Source organism: Pseudoliparis swirei, chromosome 3 (genome assembly GCF_029220125.1).
Source record: "Pseudoliparis swirei isolate HS2019 ecotype Mariana Trench chromosome 3, NWPU_hadal_v1, whole genome shotgun sequence".
Lineage (NCBI taxonomy): Eukaryota > Metazoa > Chordata > Actinopteri > Perciformes > Liparidae > Pseudoliparis > Pseudoliparis swirei.
This window is the reverse complement of record NC_079390.1, coordinates 10310980-10331212: the sequence shown is the minus strand read 5'-3', so window position 1 is coordinate 10331212 and position 20233 is coordinate 10310980. Positions and strand designations below refer to the sequence as shown.

General features: G+C 41.6%; 1 protein-coding gene across 2 annotated transcripts in view; it reads right to left on the bottom strand.

The window, feature by feature from the left end:
• The window catches only part of fgf11b (fibroblast growth factor 11b), a 35628-nt gene that overhangs the window by 2531 nt on the left and 12864 nt on the right, over nt 1–20233 (bottom strand). Inside the window, exons 1-3 of one of the 2 annotated variants that reach the window (XM_056408021.1) lie at nt 8645–8675; nt 7343–7453; nt 6429–6532 (exon numbers count right to left, since the gene is read on the bottom strand). In XM_056408021.1, the coding sequence (XP_056263996.1) occupies nt 6429–6532; nt 7343–7453; nt 8645–8675 (246 nt within the window). Of the gene's footprint in view, nt 1–6428; nt 6533–7342; nt 7454–8644; nt 8676–20233 lie in introns of those variants that run through there. The other variant, XM_056408012.1, reaches the window with a different exon arrangement.

The following is a 20233-nucleotide window of genomic DNA, read 5'->3' as shown; positions in this document are numbered from 1 at the left end:
TTAAATTAACTTAAATTAGTCAAATGATGGAACATCTTCTGTATTTCATTCAAGTAGTCTCCAAAGGTCTGGAGAGAAAAAAAGCCCTCTGAGAGAGCATGCAGGCAAGAAGAAAAATGGTCCTGAAGATCCTAAAACTGAACCTTTTGTTTTGATTTTTCATTAACGCCTACACCACAATGGCCGATGTATCTGTCCCTAACTGAGACAAATATGTTGCTGAAATGTTCCTCATCTGTGAAGCTCACCTTGAGGCAACCTTCAGAGTTAAGCAGAACTACCGAGACCGCCCGGGGGTTACCGACTGAAGACATCACTCACACCAGCAGATTTACCTGCGCAAATGAATCAAAGTGTCGAGGGGTACACATGTTTAGGAGTGATGGGGGAAGATTTCCATCCAAATGGCTTGGACTATAAATGAAATAAAAACCTCTTCGCTTCCACCGCGACTCATTGAGAGACTGGGAAAGCTTTCCTTTCCGTACGCTTCAAGCCAAGAACTAATTTAAAGGAAAGCAGGCGAGAAAGGTAATATGTGGCATCCATGCTGAGAATCCCCAAGATGGGAAGAAACTTTTTATGATGCAGAGCAGCACCCCCCCACACAAACACACACACACACACACACACACACACACACACACACACACACACACACACACACACACACACACACACACACACACACACACACACACACACACATACACATACACACACCACCTCCTTCCTCATCCCTCCTGTCTGATTACATCTATTCTACCTGCTTCAGGAAGCTTAATTCTCCATGCCAACAAACACAGGGATTGCACTCAGCACCAAATAGGGATAGTGAAGTACTAATAATACACACTCAAAGGGCAGATTACCTTCAATATGACGATACCGTCTTTCCCTGCATTTGAGTAAAAGAGCAGGAAAGTTATGAAAAAATATAGAAACCATGAATAATATGTAATATCTTGTTTACTTTCATTTCCTCGCGCTTACACAGGCGTGAAATCGGAACTAATGCCTCTGAAATCGTGAAGTCTACTTCTAAAACACGTTTTTAGCATTTCTGATATGCAGTACCCTATTTAGACAGCAGGGGTCACAGTGTCAAACAGGCTTCCTGCATCAATTGACTGACCAATCAGCTCTTACTGTAATCTACAGGAAGCTGTGAAATCTACCCAGTTGCCGTAATCCCACAGTTTTTCCATATAACTGCATCATTTCTGCAGCAACCCACTCACATGACAATGTGAAAAGTAAAGCTCATTCACAACAATCCTCATGCACATAGTGTGTGCGTGTGTGTGCATGTGCGTGTGTGTGTGTGTGTGTGTGTGTGCGTAGGTGTGTGTGTATGTGTGTGCATTGCAGAACACCACTAGCAGGGAATGTTGCTGATGTTGTTGTCACAACAGATGTAGATACACTCTGACATGCCACATTACATAAGTCAATAGGACATAGACGTGCTTATTAAGAGGGGTTTTAAGAGGATGAGACCGGCAGTTAATACTGTCTAGCAAAACACATGTAGGGTCTGTCTGTAATGCCTTATGATCGGCCATGGAGGCCTGCGTGGCGAGTGCAGAGTGGAAAATAATGTGCTAGGACTCGACCCTCTGCTGCGTTGACTGACAGATAAAAGGCCCCTGTCAATATAATGTAGCCGAGAGAGGAATTCTGGCTGACTTTCACTCTTCGACCCTCCGTGACAGAGGTGACCTGTGGCTGCCTTTATCACCCTGCTTTGAATTGTCTGGGTAAGATAGGACACAAAAACACAAGAACTACATTCAACATGTTTGGGAAGGAGGGATGCTTATATCAATCAGAAAGAGTAGTTTTTGCTTTCTTGCTCTTAATTTGCTGCCTCGCAAAATGTATTATCATTGTATTTCTGCACTTCATCTTTTCTCTCTTGCTCTGGCCAATCTTCCTCTCCGCTACTTTTTCTAATGTCCACATTTTCTCTTGCTCTGTGATAAATGCGATGCTATCTCCCTGCTGGTGTTGTCCTGCATCTCAATGTAATGCGACCATAAAATGAATAGAAAGGACACAAGGGCCAGCTTTTCATCAATAGGTCTCACTCTCTCTCTCTCTCTCTCTCTCTCTCTCTCTCTCTCTTCCTCTCCTGTGTCTATCTGCCCTGTTTTTCTCACTCTCTCTATCACACATCCACACAACATCACAGGCCTATACGAATCACAACAACATAGTGATCATTATGCAGTTGTCCTTTTAAGTGTCTGTTTAAGCATCAAAGGACCGTATGAGGTGTGTGATTGTGCGCTCTCCCAGGTGACAGCGCACAACTGTGAGAGAAAACGTGGTTAATTGTTTGTTCAATTCAAAACGGTCACGACAGTCAATTTAGAGCTCCCCGTGACCACATCTTTACAGTGTGACCTCTGCGGAAAAAAACAAGAACAAAAACATCCATTGCACAAAGTGTACTTTTATTTCCATATTTCCATTTATTCTACTAGAATTGTCCTAATCAAGTTGTTTTGGCCCTGATCCTGATACAAGTCTGATCTGATACTTACATGTTGAACTAGAATGGGCACTCGGTAGAGCGCATACCTTCGCATATCACAAGATTGGGCATTGAATTATGAACATTTTGGCATTAGTTGCATGCCAATTGGATATAAATTGACCGTGCTATGGTAAAAAGAAGATTTTGACCTTTCCATGGCCTTGACCTTGACCTTGACCTTTGCCCTGATTGATCCCAAAATCTAATCAAATGGTCCCCGGATAATAACCAATCATCCCACCAAATTTCATGCGATTCGGTTTAAAACTGTTTTTGTTATGCGAGGTACACGCATACAAATAAATAAATAAATAAATACACTCCACATTTTCAATGCGAAGGTAATAAATATGCCTCTGACTCACTGGAATAACAGCTGGAGCCAACTAAAAACAAGCTACTTGATCTATACACTGACGGCTCATGGTCCAACATTTCGGCCATCTGTGATTGTACACATGTGTCGGCAGTCTTCCCTCACAAATAGTGACATGGAGGGCTTTTACCAGGCAGGATCAAAGTTTTTCCCCGCCATCAAGTTGCTAACGGTAGATAGCAAGCGACAGCTGATGTGACCTGCTGCCAGCGACTATTACCATAAGAAAATGTCAAAATGTATATTGTACAGTCTGATACAGATTGCAAGAAATACGTGTTTAATTTAATTCAGTTTAGGTTATTACATTTGTCAGAGCCCATATAATAACAACAACAACAACAACAACAATAATCTCAGACAAGAGAATAAGATGTATTGTAGCAACTGGCTAATGTCCATCTGCAGTTCCTGTTATTTAAAATGTGCACAAACACCAGCATGAAGGAACCACATATTTACAATAACATGCAAAGCCCATGTCTAAATCTTGACTGGCACAAAAACTGCTTCAGTTTGACACCTTCAACACAATCCCCTTTCTCTCTTTTCTCTTACTCGCTCTGTCTATGAGGAGTTTTCCAGAACACATAGATTATAAAATGGGGCACGAATGAGCAGAGGTCTATTTTTATATCAGGATTCAGCCATTTGCTGTAGTCAATACAGGTAGTGGGGCTGAGATTTATTTGTAAGACAAGGCAGCGGTGGACTTGGTCTGCTTGTTATAGAGCCTGACTCCACAACCTGACCTCTGTGTGTGCGTGTGTGTGTGTGTGTGTGTGTATTGCAGAGAAAAAAACATAATTGCCACCATTAAGCAGCAGAAGTGGCAGTCTGTGCAAGAACATGAGAAAATAGCGGGCAGAAGGCGACTAGTCCCACTCTCCGTCACCTCGTGAGGGACAGTGATGAACTTATTGATCGTAAATGAAAACATTTACCGTCTGTGTTACGCACTCTCTTGACGTGCCTTTAAAAGCATATATGAACGTGCTGTTAGCGCACACAGAGATGTATCTAGGGCCATATCGTGCCACCTGCAGTCCCTCCTGCAAGCAGCAAATTAGCACATTAGATACACTGTAGAGAACACTATTCGGTCATAAAATTAAACGTGCATGATATTACACAAAAAGATATCTGTGCTGCACTTATACCGACAATATAACTTGAGTCTGTTTGGGAGTGAGGGAAGTCTCTGCGAGAGGGCAGTGTGGGAGGCAGTGCAGCTATCGACTGGTGCTGAGGAAATCCCTTCTTGCCTCTGCTCACCGAGAACAGAGCACCAACGTCTAATGCATGCTTAATCAGGCACTCTGCTGGACGCGACACACAGGTGACCTCTAAAGAGAACACCTTCATACAGGCGCTCTGGCCATTCTTTTTATTTATCACCAGTAAACTCTGCATCAATAACATGCTCTTGGATTTTCCTCGTATATATATTCTATTTTTATTCATTAAAAGTATGTATATAGTGTACATGTGTTTGTTATGTGTGAGTGTTTTAACCCCCTTGTTGCCAATTCGGTCAATTTGATTCGTTTCAATTTTCTCCCTGTTGGGTCACCCGACACCCGATTCAATGTTAACCTCCTGTTACCTTTATTTTTTTTTATTTTTATTTTTTTTTTTTTATTGTCCCCAATAAGCTATTAAAATCTCCAGAAATTAAATTAATATTGTTTTTTTTTGTTTTTTTAAGTGTGAGGTTGTTTTGTGTTTGTGTTGACTGAAAGAACACGACATTTAAACATTATTGAATCGGGTCAAATTGACCCGAAGACGACAGAAGGGTTAAATATTGAATCGGATCAAAATGACCCGAAGGCAACACAAGGGTTAAGAGGAACAACCGAGTGAGGACATAATGTCAACAAGGGCAGACATTTTAAAAATATTACCCACAAAGCTACTCATTTTACTGTATTCTGGCCACAAAGATGTCTGGTGACTGCTTTCTGAGTCTGGTCACTGTTATTTATAGCAACATGTGTATTAATTAATTTCTTTTGTGCCGTTAGCTCATAAATAAATGGATATGCGACAAGTAAATAGTAAATTTCCCGCAATAGCTTTGCATTATGAATTATGTTTGTCATGGTGATGTAAGCAGCGTTATGAGCACCGTCCAGGGCGCTGATCAGAGTTAACAGCTCCGCCAGCTGCCGAGATGGGCTTCAACGCTTCCTTGCTAAACGAGTTAATGCTTGTCCATGATCTTAATTGTTTGGGCCATTTCATCTTGCTAAACTTAAAGCGATGTTGCAAGTGCTGTCCAAGGTGCTGATCAGACTGTGTCGCCTAAAGCCGTCTCCAGTGACTACTGATCAGAGAGCATGCTGGGATTAGCACTGTCCAGTGAGCGCACACATGTTTTTACCAGAATCACAGCTTGCAGCTTGCTCCTGAAACTGACAGAAAATTAACACAATGCCTTTTGCTAATATGGCAGCCTATCTATTGGTTGCCAGTTGTAGATCTTTTCTCATATTAAGTCAGCTGAATACACCGATTTGCCAAATAAACTGGATGAAGCCCTGATGGCTAATACCATACTGACACTTTGTTTGATAGACTTGAAATTATATTCAAGAGGTGCTTTGCAGCATTGACTGCATTTCAACAAAGCTAGTTGTTATACTGACACACTAAGTGTTTTTGGAGATTTAACAGGTGCAAATGTACTTCAAACAACAAAACTAAATGCACATAACTTGCATTCTTGCCACTTTCCAAACTGCCCTGGACTAACTCTATCAGTCTTTGTACTCAAGAGAACCCAGATTATCCAAAAGTAGTTTCACACCCACTCTCCATTCCTCCCTCCCTCTCTTTACAAAAATAATTGGAATATTCATGCCAGTACTCTAAAGGCTTATCATCTAGGTTTCCCCTCAATCCGTCTCTATAGCCGGCTTTTCACCAAAATGGATTGCAAATTTAAAAGCAATTTTGAGAAAAGAAGCAGAGGCTTTTGTTGATGTTGACGTCATGCTTCATGCACATCCTCAATTATTCTGTAACTCTATTTTAATTGCACTTCTTTGCAATTTTTGTTTCATTGATGCACCAACCTGTTTGCAATTTCATTCATGCACACTTAAACACTTAAACACAACTATGTGTACAGCACACATACTTTTACATGTTATGTAGAACTATTAAAGTACTGTGGTATGCATCTATTTTACAAACAGTCTCTCACTTGTGCAGCCATGCTAACCATCGGTGCAAGTCTGAAGTAGTCTGAAGGGCTTTAAAGAGACGGTGAGTTTAGTGAAGATGCGAGTGTTTGGGAACTACTGAGCAAACAACTGGATGAATGGGACTTGGATTATATTGTTGTGTGAGAGTTTGTAAGTGAGTGTTTGAATATTGTTGTGATGTTGTTAAACGCAGCACCCATTTACTTCAATGCATCAGACTATTCTCTATTTTCTGTCTCTCCGTTCATCCACTCAACTAAAGCCGGATCAATCTCTTAATCCAGAAGCGCATACTTACCGAGGTATAGAGGTATCCCTCACTATTCATGGCAAGGTATAATCCTGTCTTTGCCCCCTGTATTGCAACAATCCGCAGTCCCACTGGAATTAAGTTGAACTGTGCTGAATTGGGGAATAAAGTGGGAGAGTTAGGGAACGACGAAGAAAGGGAGAAAAAGAGAAAACGAGTGTGAAAATAAACAGAGTTTGCTTTTTTTGTCTTCATTGTATGAGGCTGAATGGTTGCACTCACTTCTGATGCTATATCTCTTTTAAGGCCAAATACACTGACTCACCAAATGGAGCTTAGAGCAGAGGATAGATACAGTATATGGGTTGATCAAACTTTGCACAAAAAAAAGAAGCCCTATTCAAATGACAGTCTGAAAAATGTCTGAGTCTGGAAGGTCAAATAGGCAAATACAAAGACCTGATACTAGGAAGAGAACTGATCTGAAAACCACAACTAGATTGCAAAAGGTCAGGAGGAGCATTCACATCATCTCAATGGTGGCAATATTTCACTTGGAAGCACTCAGAGCAGCTTTTGTGATTTATAAACTTCAACGTTTTAGGTCCAATCGCTATCTGTGATTTGAAACTCAGTAGAGATGGCCTGTAAGCACGAGCACATGTCAAGCCTTTCTGCATATGAGCAAGGGCCCAGTCAATTACCAAAGTTTGGCAGTTTGATGGGATGTTACCCATTAAAAGATTAAAATAACAGTACATTGGAACAAATTTAGACATGAGCTGACATTCCTAACTTGTGCTTTGACTCCTATGCCCCAGTGTGACACCTGCTGCCGATGTTCCATATATGAGATGTATCAGGGTTAAAACATGCAGTCTACCTCTGTGAATAATTTGTTCGTAATGACGCAACACGGCCACAAGCAAAGACACGTTGGCTAGAGACAGAAACACACTCACAAAATGAGCTGCTTTCATCCCTTGTGCTGTCCATGGAGCCGTCAGGCTGCATCTGCAGGTAGAATCCATGTTGGCTGTATAGCCGAGTAACAATGCCTTTCAGCTGTGGCTCTGCAAGGAAGCACAGGAAAACAACACAGCATCAGACTGGTGCCAGCGACAGAGCAGAAACCACATTCACTGGTTTACTGAACCTGGAAAAAGAAAAGGGTTGTCAAACATTTCACCAACCACGGAGGAGTTTTACTTTGTGTGATATCTGAAGTTAGAACATGGCAATATAAGATAAGATAAGATATATACTTTATTAATCCTCAAGGGGAAATTAGTTCTCTGCATTTAACCCATCCTTAGCTATTAAGGAGCAGTGGGCTGTGGTGAAGCGCCCGGGGGTTCAGTGCCTTGCTCAAGGACACTTCGACTTGCAACTAATGGGGAGAGCCGGGATCGAACCGACAACCTTGGGGTTGCAGGACGGCCCTCTTACCGCACTGAGCTACAGCTGCCCCCCATTAACCATGTACAACTTTGAATCATTGGATGGGATTGCAGGTATCCAACGGATAAGTCGGACAAAATGTGGTCATCCACTGTCTTTTTGTCTTGTGCCATGATCAAGTCAGAATTCAAATGTTCCCAATACTTGCTCCAGAATTGATGACGTTACCATTACTCGCATGTTAACGTTGTCATTGTGAGCATGTTAGCATGCAGCCTTATGGAGTTGCTAGCGTGGCGTTATACCCGTATTATAGCATCAACCAGTGTCGAACTGGTCTGGAAACATTACATATAAGACTTGTGCAGTGTCATTACCAGCCTCCTTCATTTCCAGGATATGAATAACAAAAGCATTTAAGAAATCAAGTCCCGTGAAAGGCCTATTGAGCATCAAGGTAACACCTTCAGGGAGTTTTCCCAGTAGGGAAGATGTCTGGAAGAACAGATTATGATTGATCTCAGATATCATTAACATAATAGAGGAATACTTATTCAAACTTAAAACACTTCACTGTTCTACAAAAGAAAAGAATACAGCTATTGTCTTGAATAATTCTTGTTTGAGATTTTCTCTGGAGGATGGAAAGTGTCAACAAAAAATAGAGTATTTAGGCTTTCACTATTCAACAACAAAGTCTTTAACATTAATTAGTTAATTAATGGATTGCCAAAGGTACATTTTGGGATTCATTCATCTAACACTGGGAATGCACGCACATTCTATATTCTGTAGCTGCTTGTAATTCAAGCAATGAATGTAATGCATGTATAAAATAAGATATACGGCATCAGTCCACTTGCCAGTGGTATTTTTAGGAAGAGCTGGGGTCATCAGAGGATGAAGTCAAGTGAAAGAGTTGGTCGGTCGCCCACTAAATAAAAAATACATAATCAAGGAGGGCTGGGTGGTGGAGGAGAGGATGGAGGGTGAATAGAGAGATTGAATGTTTCATGAGTGGAGTCCCTGCAGCCTACTTTGCGTTCATATAAGAAACGGACAGAATCTTCGCAGCAGCTCTCAGACGTCACTACAGACCCCCTCAACTACACAAAGTACTCTCTCTCTGTGTTGAGGAAATCGAAGTTGTCTCCAGAGCGCAGCACCTCTACGCCTCGGCCACGCCGCTCCGACAGCGAGGAGGATACGGTCGGCCCGACTGACTGAGATGAAAGCTCAGACAGTGAACTAACCAGTCTCCTTTGGTGCATCCTTAAAGAAATGGAGAGGGACACATGGATGAAGGAGCACTTCATGACATAGCCTCTGGAGAATTTGGGGCCATCTGAGAGCTCCCCCTCTGCTTAACCTCAACCATGTCCTCACGCACATTCCCCGGGGAGGGGCCTAGGGCACTGCGCAATCTGCCCGTCTCCTCAGACTGGCACAGGAAGCAAGAGAGTGGCAGAGGATGCAGGGAGGAGATCTGTAAGACTATGTCCCAGAGGAAGTGTGCCAGGGTTGAGGCATCAGTGAAAGTGTGACCTACTCCCATTGTTACATGCAAGTATCTGCAGCATTCCCCACCCTCTTGCTCTCTTTCAAAGCCGCTTGTCAAAACACTTCAGTATCTCCTACTCCTGCACGTTCTTCTTCTTCTTCTTTATTCTATTCTCCATTTCATTGTCCTTTGAGCTATGTATGCTTTTATCGCACCTAATAACATCACACATGGTCCAATCAGAGCAGGGGGCGCCGTTCATTACTCGTCCCCACAGATGCAAAACAGAGAGATGAGAGGGAGAGAAAGAGATCGGGAGATGGCAGGATCAGGGAGGAGAGAAGTGAGCAGAGGGATGGCAGTGGAACAGAGTGAATGAGATGACACTGTCATTTCATCAAGAGTGACGGCTGTATATACGCGAGAAAAAAAACATTGAGGCACAACTTCAATCGGCAGCTTGTGCAATACGGCTGCAATCAAAACTCCAATGCTTGGTGTCGGGGGCACTAAAACTAATGTTTCACTTAGCAGAGCTGGCTCAAACTTCAAAATCCTCATCCCGGCGCACAATAAATTTCTGATCCATGGTGTAATAAAAGCTCCCCAGCTAAAACTATAAAAGTCTTTCACTGCAGCTGTATTAGAGATTCCGAGAGATAATAAAACACTTCTGGCTCTTGTCACCTTATTAACATATAGATATTGCAACTTTGGAATATTACGGCCTAAAGTCATATTTTATAAGCCATTGTACTCAAGAAGTCAGTGTGCCTTCATTATATCAGCGTGGTCATTTGGACATAAAGGAAAGTCAACTCATTGTTTTGCTACTGAGACAAAATTGTTTTGTTGTTGAAGAAGTTGTGAACATTTAAAACTGGAAGGTACATGTCAGTAAAGTTATTATAGGGTGTGTGTGTGTGTGTGTGAATGTCGATGTACAGAGCAGTTGGAGTCAAATATATTCTGTTTTACCACGAGAAACATGCACAGCTGTATTTGCCTGTGATAAATAGGTTATCTAACCTTAACCGACTTGATTTTAATGACTTATTTTCTGGAGAAGATCAATGACGGGCATCCCATGCCCCCTTACCTGTGGGACTCATTTAATCATCAACAAATCGTGTTTTGATTTTGGTTGAGAAAGGAAACCAGGCCCACAGGAGGGAATCCAGCAGGAAATGCCTGGAAGACCCGTCGTGTAACTACAACAAATACCCATCAGCATTGTTGGCGGTAATGAGCATGAAAGCATGAGAGTGGGCAACTGAGAGTAGCAGTTGTAGAACTACTACTGGAGTAAAATACTACATGTGCTCCTGTTTGTAAGTATGTTACAATGTTTGGGGAAAATGTCCACCCTCTGTGCCACAGATTCATATCCCTTATTCTGTCACTCTTCACCTCCGCTGAAGCCTCTCCAAGCTAATGTTGATGGACAGGACGTCGTGTCCGAGTTTGGGGACAGAGTGTCCCGTGGTACCGAACAGATTATATACTGAATTTTAGGTTCTTGAAGGAAACATTTGTGGATTTTCTCAGGAGCAAAACTAAATGACTTTTGCTGCAATGAACACAATTAAATGGGTCCAGGATCAATAGTGTTAAAGTGACTACAGGTAGTAGTAGTACGAGTGGATTCAGTGCTCCTCTTTAAAATAGTTTGTGCTTTTTGCTTTTCTTTCCACGTAGGATTGCATCTGCTGTGAAATGCTGAAGCTCTCATCAGGCTCCAATAGTTGAGTGCAGCAACAAGGCTTTTAACGAGGAGTGAATACATCAAGGCCTCAACAAACATGTCACATTGTCACCTTAGCAACACGCCCCTTTCATCAAAAACCTGCCAAGGTCAGATCGTCAAAGTAAACGATTGGAAAATACATATCCATTCTATAAACCAGAGCCAGTACAGAAAGTCTGTGTGTATTTGTATATGTTTCATACCCGGTACTTGAATCGTACATCTTTTATGATGTCTTCATGCACAATGAAGTGGAATATGGCTTGGTGTACCTTTAAATCTGCTGCAGGGGATCCATTACTAAAGGGGCACCCGACAGAGAGAGCACTGGTTACAATGAGAAAAAGCAAAAGCCCAGAAATGTCTTACGTTTAATCTCCAGCATGGCACAAGCACTAAGGGCATTGTATGCTACATTTACTATAACGCGACTGGATAGATAGATAGATAGATATATTCTTAATTAATCCCCAAGGGGAAATTTGTCATAGCGTTGTTTTATATATATATCTTCCCTCAATGGGCACTTCTTTCAAACAATTCAATTTCAGTATCAAGTCCAACCACTATTTTCCAACTTTTTCCAGCCACAGAAGATATCATGCTCGTGTTTTCACAGACAGTGTTTAACAGTCCTCCTCCTCGATGACTAAACTCACGTTCATGGATAACATCACTGGAGTTTCACAGTGTTGTTTACAAGAGCAAAAAGCCTGGGCTTGTGGAGTGTGCACATGTGGTCTCTGCTGCTCCACGGCAGAGAAGAGGATAACTCGGAGAACTACGGATTCAAAGGTCATTGTTTAGTGATTTGGGTATGTTAGGTCATACTTGTGTGTGTTAAGTAAAAATGTTTCATATGGCAGGAGGCCAAAAGCAGTCCGTTTTATAAAACCCTAACCCAAACCAATCTAATGTTTGAAGTGAAGCATCTTTAGTGCTGTGAGTAAGTACCTAAGATTTCCTTTTCCTTTTTCTAACCCATTACATTTCAGAGAGAAATATTTAACTATTTTCTGTGTGACATTTATCTGACATCTGGAGTTAATATTTGCTTTTACTCGTTACATAAAAAATGGCTTTTAAAATAAAAAGTCATGATGAAGATTACATGAGTGGCAAGTTGAGGCTCCTTTTTAGATGTCTATGAGGTGTTAGCAGTTCCATTTAAATAGCTTAGAGGTAAAAGATTCCAATATTTAACAATAGCAAAAGCAAAGATGAAAGAAAAGTTCAAAAGGCAGATACTCATTTATGTAACAGAACTTTGTTTTGTCAACTTTTGTAACAAATGAATCATGTCATGACCCTTCAGGTTCATCTTGTGACCCTTTTGGAGAGGCCAAACCAACTGAACTGTATCGAAAGTAGTTTTCTATTTATGTAATGAATACTTTTAATGTCGATACTTTAAGTACAATTAAGTAAGACTTAGGATTTACTAAAAGTAAGCAAGTATGTTGACATTAATGCATTTATACTTTTACTTTAATGAAAGATCTGAATACCTCTTCCACCATAACAAGAAGTAACATGTAGTGTAAAATAGACCTGTATCTAACGGTTATACTCAGAAATTTTACATTTACAATTGGCATTTTTAAAATGTAAAATGTATCGATTATCAAAATAGTTTTCAGAGTTTAATGCTTTAACTCAGTGTAAAACAGTATGTGCCTTTTATATTAAATATTTAACAACTCCAAAGACTGCCGGAGTCTCATTTATAAACGCTTGTGTATGTTCAAACGAAAAAATATTCAGATTGATAAAACCTTTACATGCCTGCCAGTGAGCTATTTTCTTTAATAAATCCCAAATCAACCTGTAAATATGCACACCTGGTTGGGGCTCACATCCTGCCCTCTACACTCAAAGAAATGACTCATTGGATGAACTCAATTAAATTGTTGGCAGGTTTTCCATCCAATAATTAAATGCAACTCCAACTCAAATTTAGCACATCAGTGCAATACAATGTAATTAAGTTAGTCCAACTCATTTGTATCAAATACATCTAAAATAAAATAACGATATTCATTAAATTAAATTAATTTGTGTTTGTCCAACTCAAAATATAAACTAACTAACTAACTAAGAAAATATGCAAACTCCACACAGAAGGAATGCCCCGACTGGGAATTGAACCCACAGACCTTTGGCTTTGAGGCGACGGTGCTAGCCACTACACCACCGTACAGCCCTGAAAGTGTCTTCACCTTGTAAACAACTGATTTTCAGCTGGCGCATGCGCAAAGGGTAGTCCTCAATGAAACACATTTATTTTGAGTTGATATGCACACCATCTAACCTAAATAAATCTAATAAATGAAAGAATTCATACATTTTGTGTTCCACCCATTAAATATAAATATCTATTTTTGTAATTGATTCATTTAAATGTATCAAACAATATTTAAATGTGTCACCTCGAAGAAGGGCTTGAATCGTTTTTGTGAGTGTAACCTAAATAAATCTAATAAATGAAAGTATTCATACATTTTGTGTTACACCCATTCAAAATAAATATCTTCGTTTTGTAATTGATTTATTTAAATGTATCAAACAATATTTAAATGTGTCACCTCTAAGAAGGGCTTGAATCGTTTTTTTGAGTGTACACGCCCATATTTAACCATTAATGTTCAACGCAAAGCACCTTATGGATGTTGATGCATAGAGATGAGCCTGCTGATCAACACTGTGTCAGGGTAACTACAGAGAGGAAGGAAACTTGATCCCTCCTAATTCTTCCATTTACGCAGTCTTGACAGTGTATCTATCGTGCAACATGACACATCACAAGTGTCACCTTAGTATTTAGATATTAACAGCAATCAGACTGATTGCTTCCAAAATGTTCGATAGGTGGACACAATGTATTTATGTACTTGTGTTTTCTCATGGCATTGTGAAGAGGACTAATAATGAGGCTATGGAGTGATAGTGCGAGAGCTGTCTGGCTTTTTCCACACACTTTGATCATTTCCACAATCATTATGAGCAGGTACGTGCAGATGTGCTAAGTCAGGTGACTGGAGAGGCTCTATGAGCTCAGATACTCGTGTCAGAGATAATCATCAGATCTGTGTTCAACCATGAAGGAATAAATGAAGCTGTGTTCTCTGCAGGGATTTTACTCACAACATGAAAATTCAGGTTGTACTTGGTGGTAAAGTATATGCACAGTATTCGAAGGTTATTGAAAACTACTGACGGTTCTGCACTCCTTTAACGGTATTTGACGTTATCTTATGGATGTTGATCATTTTATTAGCTTCTCCACAGTCGAGTGTCGGTGGTCCGGCCCTCTCCTCAGCGATAATAAAATATGAAGCTAAATTTGATTCGAGGTTTGAGTTTGTTTATATCTTTTATAATTGAGATGCGTTTATACAGTTATGGCTCGTGAGTACAAGCACAAATAGCACTGCTGGTTTGACTGCTTATGATAAATAGAATATATAAGTGCAACGTAACGTGTGAAATAAAGGGAAATAAAATATGAAAGGCATCCTTATGATGCAATTTCCCCGTGTCCCCAAAATGTTTGTACGCTTCAGTAAGAGTTAGTTTCCGTTCAGGTCGCGGCAAGTTTGTTTTTATAGATCACAACTTGTGCTAGGGAAGTGGTGTACGCCCCTTTCTGGCCCCGTTTTGTGCAGATGCAATGGATATAAATGACACCCCTGGTGATTTGATATTCATGTGAGAGAACAACCTGAGAATGAAATCCCCCTGAGGGGTTGAAAATCAAGCCGTGTTTCAGAGTTGCCCTATTCTTGTGTGGAAAAGATGCATCTAAGGACTCGTAATCTGAAAGGTAGTGGGTTGACATTGTCAGGCCTGGATTCCCAACTCGTGTTTCCTCCTGTGAGCAAAGTAATACATTGTGACCATGACGATACCGTAAATGGACCTGGAGCCAATTGAGACTGCTCATAACCATTAATTGTGCCACATGAGTCCTATAGGGTGTGGTGTGAGTCATCTACTGTGAGGTGCATTCCTGTTCCGGAGTTAAAAGAACAGCAGGAGCTGCGCATTATCTTTCAGGGTGACACACATAAATCTTGCAGAACTCTCACTAGCTGTGCCAGAAACACAACCTGCAGCCTCGACTGTCCTGGGGGTTTCCCGCAGAGAGGAGGTGTGCGACGACATTCATCACCCCGGGGACACGTGTGGGCTTGAGTGACAGAAGAACAGCCACTGATCCGGGTCAGTGGAGTGTGGGTCAAAGAAAGCTCCCCGTCTGTTTATGTACATCGGCTCGCAGATGTTGTCAGCGCACAACATGTTGACTCATCAGCAGGCCCATTTCCAAGTGACCTCTCCTCACAAAATATCACTAGCAGTTGAGCGGAAAGGCGACTGTGTGTAGAGAGAGTGCCTGAAGGGATGTGGCTCTAAAAGATGACTCTATGAGTCAAAGGGTCGCGCCTGTCTGCACCGCCAAAGTGGTGACACATCGTCACACACGGCCCTTTGTTGGGGTGTCGCGCAGCAGGTTGTTACCTCTCTGTCCACAGCCAGAGATGAGATAATGGACAACTTTACCCGCGAGGAGAATACCGCAGGAGAATATAGATCCAAAGATTTCCACCTCAGCTCATGTGCGTTTGACCATCTCTCTGGGAAGTTTAACCAGGGCTTAAGTGGTCATTTAATTCTATGTAGCTGTTAAACTGACGAACAATTGCTTATTAAGTTTTATTTATTTGCAAAAGTTTTACTGGACGTGGACCTTTAGTTACGCTTCACATAGTTTATCTATGAGTAGGATGGAACTCCCAGTCGACAGAGAACGTTTCTCGTTTTGTTATGTTTGGGAGGAATATTTCATTTGCAACTTTCCGGCTGAGGTTACCAGATGATCAGGTAAGCGGTCCAAGTTTAGAAAAACAAAAGAGATTATAGCCATAAGAGCATTTTGTTCATTAAATTGTGTTTTCCTCTAATCCCAGCAGTCACTGTCTACACAGTGATGCCCCCTCATCAATTTACATTCAGCACTGATAATCATTTTGAAAATCACCTGGGGGAGCCTGGTCTTACAGTGCAAGCATTCGCACAGCAATTATGTGTGTGTCTGTATAAATGAGGTCAATGCACATAAGAACCCAAGGTAATCACTTCATGCATCACGGCTGCCATCAAGGACCCTTAAACCCTTCGCTGCGATGTAATTGCTCCCAGAAAGAAGCAGCGGTGTAGAGGTTTATCGCTAATCAGCGTAGTGTATGGCTCGGTGTTGGTTATCATTGCACTAATGTATTTATCTGCTTTGTTTTGACCTCAGTATGTTGCTTGCTGATCTCCTGTAGCCGAGCTCCTCTTGATAAGGTTGGAGGTAATTACCGGGGGCCTGCATCACTGAGCAGCCAAGGGCAATTCTTCTTCTGCTCTGACCGAACCACACAACAGGGGTTTTCCTTGGCTTATATTTTCAGGACTCCCAGACTCTATCCTCCCTTCTCATCAAGCTGTCTCACTTTCAGCTGATCTCGCTCTACCTCTCACTCTTTGAATGCATGCATGCATCTGCATGTGCAATTCATGAATGCACTACAGATGGAGTCTGTCTCTTGTGTAGTCTTTGATTCTTCTTCGAATAAAAGGAGAACACGGTTGCTCCTTTTTTCTCTCTCTCTCTCTCTAAATTGGGCCATGAGCTACGGTGCTGCTAGTAGGGTAATTATCAACCTTGTGGGAAGAAAGACCGGGAGGGGAGAGAGAGGGAGAGGAGCAAGGGAGGAAGGAAGTCGTGGAAGATAGTTAACAACATCGAGTCAAGAACCAAGGGATGCTCTACGTCTTTCCCGAAAATAAAAGAGGGATGGATGGGAGCAAGAGGAAGAGAAAAGGGCAGTGATGGAGACAAAGATACAGAGTGCGACGAGCAGGCGTGAGGAGCGGGGAGAGTAGATGGAGGAAGGCAGGTTGAGAAAAGAGGAAGAAGAGGGATAGTTGGACGAGGGCGAGGTGAAAGGAGGACTAGGAAAGAATGAGGTGTATTACATCACCTACAATGGCCTCTGAATATAAATTCAAGGCTCAATACATAATTGTATGTGACATTGGCAGCGGTTCACATAAGTAAGACACAGTCATTGCCGCTCATTAACGGTGAGAGCGTGTCAAACACGAGCAGAGGCGTATGGGACTCGCTCTGCTTCCCTGACAAATTCAATATTCAGTTCACATACGTATGTCCTTCATTAGCATTATGACAGGTACATATGAGTGACACTTGACGAGATGCTCGGCACAGGGCGATTCAGTGCGATGCGGTGCAGCTGCGTATACAGCCTCACAGCCGTAATCAATAACATTATAGCATCAAATTTGATTTCTTCAGGTTCAAATCTGATTATTCTTCCCCTAACAGTTCTCCAAAGCACCCCACCTGTCCTTTTCCCAAAGGACCCGCCGGCAAGGACACAAATAACACTTTAATATATGCAGAACAAACACAAACATTCCTCTGCACTCCCACAGGGGTCCAGACCTCTGTCAGATCGTGTGATGATCACGCAAGTAAACAAGCCACTGAGCTAAACAGCACAGTGAACGACAACAAAGCATTCAGGATTTAAACTGGCATTGATTCGCTCTCTGAAACACTTTGAAATGGTCCTTATATGGTGCGAAGAAGAAGAAGAAGAAGAAGAAGAAGAAAACCATGAGTAGAGACTCTGCATTGCAGCTCTTCATGGAAGGAGGGAATCTATTGGATTTCAGTCATTTTAGTTGACACAGTTTCGATACTCACACAATGGCATCTAAACATATGACGCACAAGGAAGCAAGCACATTAGTAGGCTTGAAGAATTTGATGTACAGTACGCGTACGCAGACATGCATGCCAGGAGCAGTGATCTATTTTTTTTTTTACACTTCGTAGTGGGGCAGCACAACCAGAACTCGTTGCTATATTGGTCTACATTTTAGAGCATTCCACCAGATTAGTCAGTTTTCTGATTTAGGAGTAGTCGACTTTAGCAGCTGGATGTTTTTTTGATGGTGTGAAGTAGAGAGATCGCACGGCCGGCAGCTGCTTCATTCGGGGCCACTGAGGGATGCACTGGGGAGTTGGTCTGCGGTGGGGACGCCGGTCTGGTGTCAGTCTTGAGTGCTTTCTCTGCTCCATTCTGTCGATCTCTTTCTGCGAGCGGGGCTCTACTGTTTATTAAACGATTCTGAAGGTCATCAAAAGAAAATGTCAAAGAAAATCGAAGTCGGCCGCAATTTCTCATTGTTGTATAACACACACGGCCCTGTATGCCACACACACCTACAATGCAGAAAAAGGATGTTTACCCCCAGTCAGCCATACGTTGCTCTTCTTTTCAATGACGAATATCCAATTTCCCAGTTTTGTAAAACAAGTGTAAAACAAGGCAGAGACTAGAGACTAGACCTTGCAGGTACATACAGTATATATACATATATATATATATATGTGTGTGTGTGCTGTGAAACGATTAAAAATTTTAATCGGGTTAATCACAGGTTTTTGTGGATTAATCATGATTAATCACATATTACCGATATTCTCGGTATATTTTGTGAGAACATAGAGATTTATGACAAAAGACGGATATATACATTTATACATTCTTCTATACAATGGTGCTGCAACTCATCAGTTATTTAGCAGTTTTCTTCCATCTGGAACATTAATACATCTTCATCCTAAACAGAATGTTTAACCCTCCTGTTACCTTTCGGGTCAATTTGACCCCATTCAATGTTTAATGTCGGTGTTCTTTGGGGTCAATTTGACCCCAGGCTGTTTTTCACTGTGTCAAACATATAAGAAATATCAACTTTTTTATATATTTAAAGGGCTATTTAGGTAGTCAACAAACAAACATAAAGTACCTCACACTTAAACTTGGCAAACAATATTAATTCTAATAATTTTCTGGAGGTTTTAATTGCTGGGGTCAAATTGACCCCGAGGGTAAAATATGTGATTAAATGTAAAGGTAACAGGAGGGTTAAACAGAACATTTTTCTCTTGTTTGTCAACCATTAACTCCACCATGATACAATCTAAAGGCCTCTAGTCTTCCTCTAGCAGCTGCTGAGGCAAACTGACTGTGTGGGTTTTCTTCATGAACTGGGCCGTGATGAAAGGGACGGCGGGGACACCGCTGCAAAGCTGAAACCTCACCGACACGGACACGGGGACAGATTGACAAGTGACTTTTTTTTTGCTCGGTCCCGATGCGCGCGCACGGAGCTCTGTGGCGCGCGAGACGGAGATCGATAAGTGTTAACGCAACGCGAAGAGACAGAAATGACATGCTGCTGTGGAGATACGATCAACAACAGACGTTTAGTTTAATAAAAGAACAAAGACGTGCTATAGAGAACATGTCAGGGGGCGGGCCAATCTTTTTAATGTCATGCGATCTACCGACACTACGCCGCGATCGACTGGCAGGTCGCGATCGACGTGTTGAGACCCTGATCTACAGGAAGTAAAAGTCGTAACAACGTTTCCGTAGGTGAACCTGCGGAAGGATCATTACCGATGAACAGACCGTCTGCATGAGAGCGGACAGAGTTCAGATTGAAGTGGTGTATTGGAAGCTCATTTTGCAAGTGACTTTTTTTTCGTCCCGACGACCAACAACAGACGGATTGGAAGCTCATTCTGCGCATGCGTTAAATGCGTTAAAAAAAAAAAACTAGTTAAACCTGAAATTGGATTAACTGAGTTAACGCGTTATTTTTCACAGCACTAATGCTTATATATATGTATGTGTATATATATATATATATGTGTGTGTTTATGTATGCTTATATATATATATATATGTATCTGTATATTACATTACATTACATGTTATATATATATTTATATGTATGTATATATTACATTAGATGTCATTTAGCAGATGCTTTTATCCAAAGCAACTTACAATAAGTGCATTCAACCATGACTACAAACTCAGAACAACAAGAATCAAGAAAGTAACTGTGGCAGCTGTCCCCAATCTGGCCTCGGCTGCTGGCTGGTTGACAATCAGTCAGCTGCTCTGACTGATTGGCAATCAGTCAGCAGCCGATGCTGCCTGTATAAAAGGGCAGCAGAGCTGGAGGGAAGGGAGAGTGAGCAGAGGCGCAGGTTTTGCGGTCTGCTTCTGAGTTGTTTGCTGACAAATAAATGATGGCTTTCAACCAAACCTC